The 9,966-nt window shown below is 47.9% G+C and overlaps 2 protein-coding genes across 5 annotated transcripts in view; one reads left to right on the plus strand and one right to left on the minus strand.

The window, feature by feature from the left end:
* Positions 1 to 9,426, plus strand: part of LOC120957351 (cytochrome c-2) — a 138,869-nt gene extending 129,443 nt beyond the window's left edge. For 2 of the 4 annotated variants that reach the window (XM_049609704.1, XM_049609705.1), the window contains exon 2: positions 8,363 to 9,426. In XM_049609704.1, coding sequence (XP_049465661.1) covers positions 8,384 to 8,710 — 327 coding nt within the window. In that variant the 5' untranslated portion in view covers positions 8,363 to 8,383 and the 3' untranslated portion in view covers positions 8,711 to 9,426. Of the gene's footprint in view, positions 1 to 7,295; positions 7,430 to 7,493; positions 7,627 to 8,362 lie in introns of those variants that run through there. The other 2 variants (XM_040379520.2, XM_040379521.2) reach the window with 2 other exon arrangements.
* Positions 2,177 to 7,026, minus strand: LOC120956948 (KIF-binding protein). The gene is made up of 3 exons (XM_040378794.2): positions 5,633 to 7,026; positions 3,797 to 5,559; positions 2,177 to 3,701 (listed from the first exon to the last, which is right to left on the minus strand). The coding sequence occupies exons 1-2, from the start codon at positions 6,928 to 6,930 to the stop codon at positions 5,094 to 5,096; spliced, it is 1,764 nt and encodes a 587-aa protein (XP_040234728.2). The 5' UTR covers positions 6,931 to 7,026; the 3' UTR covers positions 2,177 to 3,701; positions 3,797 to 5,093.
* Positions 9,427 to 9,966: the final 540 nt, after the last annotated feature.

The following is a 9,966-nucleotide window of genomic DNA, read 5'->3' on the forward strand; positions in this document are numbered from 1 at the left end:
GGTACAACGGGGAAGGGAGGTTGTTATGCGTCCACTGTTAAGATGCGGGAAAACGAAGAAAGCTTAAACCCCGATCTGCGATAAGCTAATGTGCATGAGCGTGTGTGTGTTTTCCGCGCTTTTTCTTTATGCAATCGGGGTGGCAGAAATGAGCATTGGAAAGTGTTGGCGATATCGACTACCATCAACAGACGTTTTTTCCACTGGTGGGTGGCAAAATGGTTAATGAAGCGATCGCCAACCGAGCTAATTACTCTCCGCTTTTCGGGTTGGTGTTGGTTGGTGAATGACCGTAGAGCAATAAAAAGCCACTACGGTATCCGAATGCAATCCAATTGATGACCATGCGCGGGGTGGTGCTGCTATTGATGGTGTGAAGAAGGGGACGGGCAGCATCCTTAACGAGCTCCCCAACAGGGCCCGACTCCGATCATTACACATCGGAAGGCGAGGAAACGACACATTAGCGCGCACCTTCACCGCGATTATGCATCAGCGCGGGTTAAGCGCACCGCGTGTGTTAGGCAATCCGGTGTGAGTGTGTGTGGTCGAATCCATAAAGCTGGGACTTCCGAATTTCCCTTTTTCATCGCGTGGCTCGTTTTGGCTGTTGTTGAATATTACAATCAAAAATGCATTTAAAAATAACCCTCGCTCTGCCCTGTGCGTAGGCAATTGAAAAGCGTGTACGCACGTGCATACGCTTGCGCACCAATTTTTTGGACCGTTTTGTTGAAACATTCTGGTGAAATGTTAGAAAAAAAGATAATGTTTCTTTTTTTGTCGTGAAAAAACAATCTGTCCCAAAACCGTTGCCTTCAATCACTATGTGCAATGTGTTCCGGTTGGTGACAAAAACAAAAACAAAAACAGGGCCAATGGAAAGAATAGAAGCGTTTAAGAGGAAAAGTGCATCATACAACAGCAAAAAAAATGCTCCCAATGATTGCCCTTGTTGCAGCATACGTTAACGAGAAAAAGAAGCAAACAGCAAAAAAAAACAGAAAAATCCGTATGACACTTTTCATCAAATTATGATTTTCCGATGAACTGTCTCTCAGTTTTTTTTTCCTCTGGTGACATTTTTCATCTACCCACCAAGGGTGTTGCGATCAAAATATTTGCCTCTCCGCACATCTACGTGTACCGTGTACCGTGCGCAACAACCAGAATTGCTGCAGCACGATCATCCCTTGTCATTTAAAGGGACCGTCCCTTAACTACCGCCACCCCGGGACTGAGGCGCCCCTGCGCTAAAAACTACCTGGCAGTAGAAGTGAAAAAAAATGGGAATACACACTACACAACCAAACACACACACACACGGTGCTTCGGAAGCGCGAGCGATAATGAAAACTGGGACAGCGAGATAAACATCTGTCGCGCACGCTGGTCGCGCTGTCTTGTATCGACGTATTGTGTTCCTGTGCACATCGCGTATGTACGCACCGGCGGCCTAAACGCGGGAATTCATATGTTGCGCCATACTATCTCGCCCGGCTCATCAAATTGGTTTGCCCGGCCGCTGCCTACTGCCCCCCCCCCCCAAAGGAACTCTCTCAGCAAACCAACGGCAGCAGACAAAAAGGCAGAGAAGCGGGTCTCTGTGTTGTGTTCACGGTGCAAAAATTAACCTTCCCCAAAACAAAAGGAAGAAAAAGGTTTAAAAAAAAATGTGCCAAACGCACGCACAGGGCAAAATGAAAATGATACAACATAAATCATAACTCAAAAGGGCACGCGCACGTACCCGCAATATGGATTCCCGGTGTTTCTCCTCACTACTCGTTCAACAAGCCCATTCGATTAAGGGTTTAAAGACACGTACACGGCGCAAAAGGCAACAAAAAAGGGTTTCTATCGGTTTTGAGACTTTTGGCAAAATCAATGCGCAAATTTTATATAATGTTTTGTGTTTTTTTGAATGGACTGAATTTTTAGAATTATTTTAATGTATAAAACTGCACTAAAACGCCTTTTTGTACGATAGAAAAGTTCCGGATCCAGATGAGATTTCAGTCGGCGGTCAACGGTGCGCTAGACCAAACACTTACCCACACGTCTACAATGGCACCACAGCTCCAGTCGTGCAAAATGTCCATTACAATCAACACCAGGTGCTTCTTGCTTTCACACACAAAGTAACAAATTCACCAATAAAAAAAACCCTCAAAACTGCATTTTTTGCAATGTTTGCTTTATTTCATCGATAAGAATGTACGTTAAAGTGTTGGAAGAAAGAAATTGCTTTCCGTGTGTTTTTTACTTTTTATTTTTGTGTAACAATGTATGTAAAACTCTCAATTATTAATGGTGTCTCTTATTATTGGCGCCGATTTTTAATTAGCATTTTTGTGTTTTTTTTTCTTGCTGCTCTTACAGCTTTTACGTAGATTTTGTTTGTCAAGAAAGGGGAAAGGTAAAACACACATGCACATTTTGTTGTATTATTTGTGGATTTTATACTTTCACATTCTACACACTATCTTTCTATTCTGCTCTCTGTCTCTGGCTACGAGGAAGTAGGATAGTGGCAGCCTTTATCCTGGCGGATTAAGTTTTAGTGGAGCTAGCAACGCTTGCATTGTAGCCTTCTATCAGCGATCGATTACGACAGATAGTTTAATGATTTATTTAGTAGCTGATTTGTTTTGTTTTAGGTTTCTTTTATGTCTCACCTTGGACTAACCACAGTATTGTTTTTTGTGTGTGTTTTTGTTACCTTTTCTTCCGTCTCCACTGCCCTGTTTTCTTAAGTTGTTAACCAGCCGTGTTTCCCCCCCCCCCCCCCCCCCCTCCCTTTACTAATGGTGATACTTATGGCGTAATCAACGACCTGCACACGCTTCATTCGGCGGTATGCTTCATATGTTTTTCCCCCTTTTCTTTAACGCTCCCTTTTCCCCACCCCAGCCCTGTTGCACGATAACGCAGTGCCGCTCTCAAATTTCGTGTGCCCGTTGTTGGCGCGATGATGTGTGCGCAAACCATCCCTTAATTGGTTCCGCAGGGCCATCCGACAGCGAGAAATCTATATTGACTTAAATTAGTTCCGTACGCGCCAACACACACACGCATGAATGCGCCGCGCAAACGAAACACGTGTCACACGGAGGGCGGGAATTGGAGTGAATGTTTCACCGTTTCTCACACACACATCCGGTCTTTTACGGGACGCAATTTCTAACAGGAATGCTGATTCCGTAACACACTTCTAAGTTGCTCTAAAAAAATATATAAATGTATATATGTACGCAGTTAATCTTTTCCAAGCAGTTACTGTTGGCAATCGATAAAAGGTGTGCTGTTGAATGTCCTCCAGTCGTTTAGCAGCCCTGCTTGATCATGAGGTTGGCAAAGCGGAACACCTTCAGCCAGCTGAAGCAACCGTAGAAGCCTCTCTCCCGGATGGACTGCACGGTGGCGGCCACGACCGCCTGTACCGCCGCACCACCGCCCGCCGCTCCATCGGCCGGTGGGTCCGCGCTGGCCTCATTGCTCTGTCCCTGCTGCCCCTGGTGCTTCGGTGTGGCCGCATTGCTGTCGGTCGTTTTGTCGGCGGAAATTTTTGGCGATGTCATGACGGCTGAAGCTTCCTGGATTTTCCTCCTTCGCTCGGTGCTTATGTAAGCTTTAGCACTTGACAGGCACGCGAACGAACCGTACCGTACACACGCAAGGACACTATTGGTTTGTGGTGCCTGTGGGAGAGGGGATAAAAATACGGGAATATTAATCAATATTTTTGCGTGTTTTTTTTAAAGCTGCTGCTCGTCCTTGGACGTGAACAAGTTACCGATCGATGCGTAACCGTACAACGTTGTGTAGATGTGCACTCAACAGCGTCCGGAGGGAACTGACGACCCAGCACGGGAAAGCAATAAGGGCAATGTTGTTGTCTATTTGTTGTTGGCGCTAATCTTCCCCTTCACTTATGTAACCGACACAACACAACACCACGAGAGCAGCACAGCACAAGCGTCTAAGCCGCACCAGCCGTTTGCTCGCCTTTAGATAACACTCGATAATTGGCTAGCAAAAGGGGAGGGCAGGAGATAGTTTTCGTCCAGCGTTGCTGCAGTCACGCTTTTAACTTTACGAACAGTCCACAATCTTGTAAATGCGTCTCGCACAAAGGGGGGAGATGACCAAACGCAGTTTGGAAGCGATGTTTGTAGCTGTGTGGTTTCGTTCGACTGAAGCGTCCAACAAGCGCGCGAGAGCCAAGAACATATACGCACCCGAACGTGCTGAGAACCGTGCCAAGATGTGTTAGATAGACGCGCGAGAGAGCAAGCGAGAGAACGAAGCCCTTTTAGAACTGGGCCACCAGCACCATCGAGTTGGCGCGAGGGTGAGTTTCGCGCGCTCGCGGCAACCACTTTCGGCGCCGCGCAAGAAAGTGAGAGAGGTCAAGGTTTCGGCAAGGCATCAACATTGGCCCGGTTGCGCTAGTCTCTAGCCAGGATTCGAAAACAAAAAACCCCCACAATTCTCTCGCTCTCTCTCTCTCTCAGCTGGTTGCTGTGCAGTTACAGTAGAATTAATACCATGTGGGCGCGCTTGCGTACCACGTGCCGCTGCCGCTGCGGAAATGGATGATTTACCGGAGTCCGGAGCGACTGTTCGGACCGAATTTTGTGTGTTCTATAAATATAGACGAAGCAAATGCGCTCCAGCAGCTGATCTGAAAGAGGAGGGCGAATGTTTGCATTGCGTCAATGTGTATATTTACGCGAACAGAACGGAGCGCATTGGTACAGCTTTTTTCTGAATGTGATTGCAGCTTAAATGGTTCCCAGTGTCAAAGCAATTTGGATTGCGAGCTGGTTTCTATATGGGCATGGTTCTCGTTCTATCCCTTGTTCCTAAACAAGTCTACAATTTAAGCGTATATCACGCACTGTGCACCACCTCTTTACTGGGGGAGCCACAAGAAAGGATTCATTGAATGAGTACGTATGAGGGCTTCTTTTCGAACGAGCTCGTGCAGCCCACAATCACAAACCTATGCAGGCCTGAAGCACTAGCGACTAGGATTAATCGGTTAGTTAGTAAAATGTGAATGTCTTTCCCTCTCACTCTACATATATCTAGCCTTCTGCCATTTCGTTCTTAAGCTTTTCCACCTTCAGCGGCAGCAGGCTGATCATCTCCTTGCACACGCCCAGCTCCTGCGCAAACAGTGGCCGCATCCGCTCGTCCTGGCAGCACTCCACGAACCGGCTGTAGTAGAACAGGCTGTTTTCGGTGTTCTGCAGCTTCAGCCGCTTGTCCGGCGTGATGATGCGGTAGTACAGGCGCCCGATGTGAAAGAACGCGTACAGTATCGGTTGCATCTCGTCCGCGTCAATCGTTTCCGGCAGCTCCAGCGTGTCCAGCTCGATTTTGTACGATTCGATGAACTTTTTAAAGTTCCGAATGCTCTTCTCGCTTAGATGGTTGATTTTGTTGAGCGCGTGCGGCGTTGGGCGATCCTTTGCCTGCATTTCGTCGAGCTGCGAGAGCTTCACGTTCAGCATGTTGGAGTAGGTCAGTCCCAGCTCGTACCAAGCCTCTCTGAAAGTGATGGGATGCAAAAACAAGGTTAATTTTCTTGCTTAGATATGTCTTCTTTCACGGTAAACATTACCTGCAAATGGTTTGGTAGTAGGTTGCGTTCAAAATTTCCACTATCTCCTCCAGCTGGTCCGCACCGCGCTTAAACAGCTTGCACTGATTGCCATCATCCTCCTCGAAGAACGCCAAATGCTTGTACAGCGACGCAATGTCCTGCAGGATCTTCGCGTACTGTGACGCTTCCGTTTCCTTCGTGTAGTACTCCTTCGCTTTGTTCAGCCAGGACAGCGAGTTCAGCATCACCAGCTTCGCGTCGTCAAACGTGAGACAGAACTCGTCCGTCACCTGGCCCTCGTACGCGGCCAGATCGAGTCCAACGAAGCGGTCCATCTTTTTCACCGGCGTTAGCGGCGCAGCTATCTCTCCGTGCTCGTTCGGTTCGTCATCCGCGCTCAGCCGTTCCTTCGAGGCGCACAGAATGTGCAGCCCGTACTTAGCCCAACAGCGGCCCACGTCCGCCATACGGTAGCGCAGTGTTTCTTCCTTCTCTGCCCGCTCCGCCGCATTGGTTATCTTCTCGACCACCTCCGTCTCGTAGCGGTTCAGCATAAACGTGCTGGCCGCAAGCAGATGCCGTGCCTGGGAGAGATGATTCTTGGGGAAGTAAAACTGGGACAGGGTGGCGGCGTTCAGCGCCCAATCCACGTGCTCGAACTCATTGTACTCGAGCTGGCGGCGCAGCGTCATGTGGCAGTATCGGGCCGAGTCGGCCAAATTGTCCAGAAAGCCAAACACCTGCGCCAGATAGTACAGCGTGAGCGTGTGGTTCGATTCGAGCAGCTTCAGTCCCTTGCCCTTCTCCACCTCTTCCTTTGTGCCGAACAGATCGGCCATCGTGAGCGGTTGCCGGTCCAGCTCCTTCGTTTCGCAGTAGATGTCCTTCGCCTGGTCGAGGTACTGTTTCGATTCGGCAAAGTTGGACAGATTACAGGCCATGATGCCGAGCTGGTTGAGTATTTCAATGTGCACGTTGATGGTCGGTTCCTTGCCGCTGTCCTTCTCGATCAGCTCGAGCGCCTCCTTCAGTAGTACTTCACCCCGTGGCTCCTCCACGAAGATCGTTATCTTGCCAATGTCTTTCAGAATGTTGGCGTGTATGCAGCGTACGGTTGTGGCCACTTCACTGTCCTGGTCCAGTGCTTCCGAGAGCGTTTTCACCTTTCGCAGCGCACTGTTCAGCAGGTCGCGGGCGGTATAGTGCGAACGGAACGGTTCCGTCGGTGGGTCATTCTTGCTTTCCTCGTCGATGTAGCGGTGTGCCTTTTCGTAATCTTCCCGAATGTCGGAAAGATTTTCCTTCGTCACTTTCATCCTGCACGGCTGGTTTTGTTCGATAATGGTTGGAAAACGGAGTGCGTTTTGCTGCGAGCGGAGAAAACAACAAACATTGATTTTGTTGTTGTGCGGTTGACAGCTCCTGCGCATGGTGGGAGTGTCAAGGGATTTTACCTTTTATTAATTTGGATTCAGAGAGGTGAAATGGATGGAAATGAATTAAAAAATGTTGAAGCATATTTAGAAGATATTTAGAGATGAATACAATATTATCTGACGATTTTAAATATATTTTTCCACAGTCCGCTGATTGCACCAACGTGTACACGCTGCTTCATCACGGCCGATTTGCAGCTGTCACTTTCGCGTGGCCAGCAGGCGCCGCAACGGCGAACACATTTTTGCGCTGTCAAAATCTTTCCTCGTGTGATTTCACTCGCCCCCGTCTTGTTCTTTTTCGACATCCCGTGGCGATTACACGCGTTTGCACCCGCTCCCGCTTGGGTTGAAAATTTTCCTTGCCTAACCGCGCTCTGTAAGTACATCTATCTGTATTTTTAGATTTTCGTGAAACCACCGCCAAAGAAAGCAAGAAAGGCTCATTGTTTTGATGCGGTCTAGTGGATTTCTTTTATTGGGTCGAAACACCCCCCCAGTGTAGAGCTGTGAATCTCGCGGGCCAATCATTAGTGCTCGAGCCAAGCGGTGGTGTGGTTTAGCGTTTTCAAGCAGGTACAGCAGCATACAAGCATTCTCTTGATAGAGTGGGGGGTGATGGGAATCTTTTTCCCGCCCTGACCAAATTTCCGATCGTTGTGAAGTGAATCTCGAGCATAGGCTGACTGCTTCGATTTTGCACCGTGTGGCGTTGACCCAGTTTCGGTGCCTAGATACTGCAAGGGAGCATTTTCGCCAACTTACGTAATGTGCTCGCGAAACAAAAAGGGAAGAAATCCCTGTGTCAACGTAATGTGAGCTTGGCCTCCGCCACGAGGACAGAGCAGCAGCCACCGAGATAAGGTGCCTTCGTGTGCAGGCCTTGAAATAGTTCGTCGCCATGACGACAGTGGGATGGATCGAAGCAGAAAATCCCTACTTGGATGGAAAAGAATAATGTAGAACAATAATTACATCACACGTGAAAGGTCATTACGTCACACGCTGTGGCTTAAAAAGGGTCGAACTCCGCACGGGCGGCGAAGGGCGCGTGACCTTGGTGTGATAAGGTCTTGGTGCATGGAGGGGGAGGATTTAACACCTCGAGAAGTCGCGGAAGTGGTGCGATTACGAGCGTTACATGGAAATCCTTTCACGCCACTGATCACCTGATTATCGGCGGAGGGTGGTGGGGTGGTGAAATGTACCCTTCCCACAGTTGCATAATGTGTTGCAATGTTGCACGTGATTGTAATTGATTGCATTTATTGATTTTTTTTTTTCGTCTTATTCTTTCAACTCCTCTCCACAGTCAAATCTTTAACCAACAACAATGGGTGTCCCAGCTGGTGATGTTGAGAAGGGCAAGAAGCTGTTCGTGCAGCGGTGCGCCCAGTGCCACACCGTCGAGGCCGGTGGCAAGCACAAGGTCGGCCCGAACCTGCACGGACTGTTCGGCCGCAAGACGGGCCAGGCCGCCGGCTTCAGCTACACCGACGCCAACAAGGCCAAGGGCATCACCTGGAACGAGGACACGCTGTTCGAGTACCTGGAAAACCCGAAGAAGTACATCCCCGGCACGAAGATGGTGTTCGCCGGTCTGAAGAAGCCGCAGGAGCGTGGCGATCTGATCGCCTACCTGAAGTCGGCCACCAAGTAAGGTGCATAAGGGGTCGAATTACCCGTGGGGGTGTGCGGTGGTGCGCGTGGTGTACTGTTAAGAACGGGTATCGGTGTCCTAAATTCAGCCAAAACACTGCTACAGATAGAAGAGAGAAATAAGAACACACACACACACTCACTCAAGCTTCTTCTCCATTGAGATTCGGAACGTTTAAGATCAGCAAAAGAACCGTAAGAAATAGGAAACAGACAGATAGAGAGATAGGCATGAGCGCACAGAGAGATAGGGAGAGCGAGCATCCTTTCGCCAGATGGGAAGGCTCCACACCCCACCCCATCCAAACGATTAGGACAATGTCTATGTAAATCTATTTAATTTAATTTATGCTAGAATTAAAATAGTTTGACAGAAATCGGTTTTTGATCGATCGCCGGGAAACTGGAGGGAGGAGAAGCGGGGGCAGTCGCGCGTGTGTTTCGACGCACGGATCTTGTGTGGTGCCACGGTGGTGGCACGGTTCTCTAGCAGACGATCCTTTCCAGCGATTGTTTTTGCGTGACTTGGGAGGATCGTTCTGTAGGATGATGGTGCGCGTGGCATCGGCGGTTCGGACACAATCGGATCCGGTTTAGTTCAATTTTCAGCAAATCGAACGTTGTAGTATTATCACTATCAAAGAGAATTGTTTTCAACCCAAAAAACGGAATGAGGTGTGACGCTGAATAAAAAACACGGAAACCAAAACAGTAAAACAGTTGTTTTGTGAAACTGAGCCAAATGGAATTGGGGAGCGTATGGGGGGGGATATGCATATAATTTCGTGGAAAAAATCTTGATCATTTGAAGATGATGCCACCGAAACATCGCGAAGGAATTGGTGGGGTGTTGAAAAACAGACCCCCGGATAATCGAGAGCGAGTAGCTAATGACCGACTTTCTTCTGCAGTGTCACCCTGTGTTGAGTTTGTGGAATGAAAGTATTTATTTTTCAAATTTTTGATGAATTAAGGCAACATTTTGCATTCATTATTAATCAAGACAATTTTTTAACCAAATCATAGTTCAATTTTGAAGAAGAATTAAAATAAATTGATCAAAGTGATGATATAAAGAGAGATGAAAAAGATGACATGGCACAGTGGGGATTTTCCATGAGAATCTTTCCTTTTTTATTTCGATAATTTTACGAAAAATATGCTCAAAATGGTCTAATTTATTTTTTTAAGACACATTTATGCAATTTGCAATTTTATTCAATTCATTCAACGCTTTAAAAAATCCCAAAATAAATT

This window comes from Anopheles coluzzii, chromosome 3 (assembly GCF_943734685.1).
Source record: "Anopheles coluzzii chromosome 3, AcolN3, whole genome shotgun sequence".
In the NCBI taxonomy this organism is placed as follows: domain Eukaryota; kingdom Metazoa; phylum Arthropoda; class Insecta; order Diptera; family Culicidae; genus Anopheles; species Anopheles coluzzii.

Coding starts and splice junctions, on each gene's coding strand:
- LOC120956948 (XM_040378794.2), bottom strand. CDS start 6,930: ATGAAAGTGACGAAGGAAAATCTTTCCGACATTCGGGAAGATTACGAA. Junction 5,560..5,632: donor TACTACCAAACCATTTGCAG/GTAATGTTTACC, acceptor CATCACTTTCAG/AGAGGCTTGGTACGAGCTGG.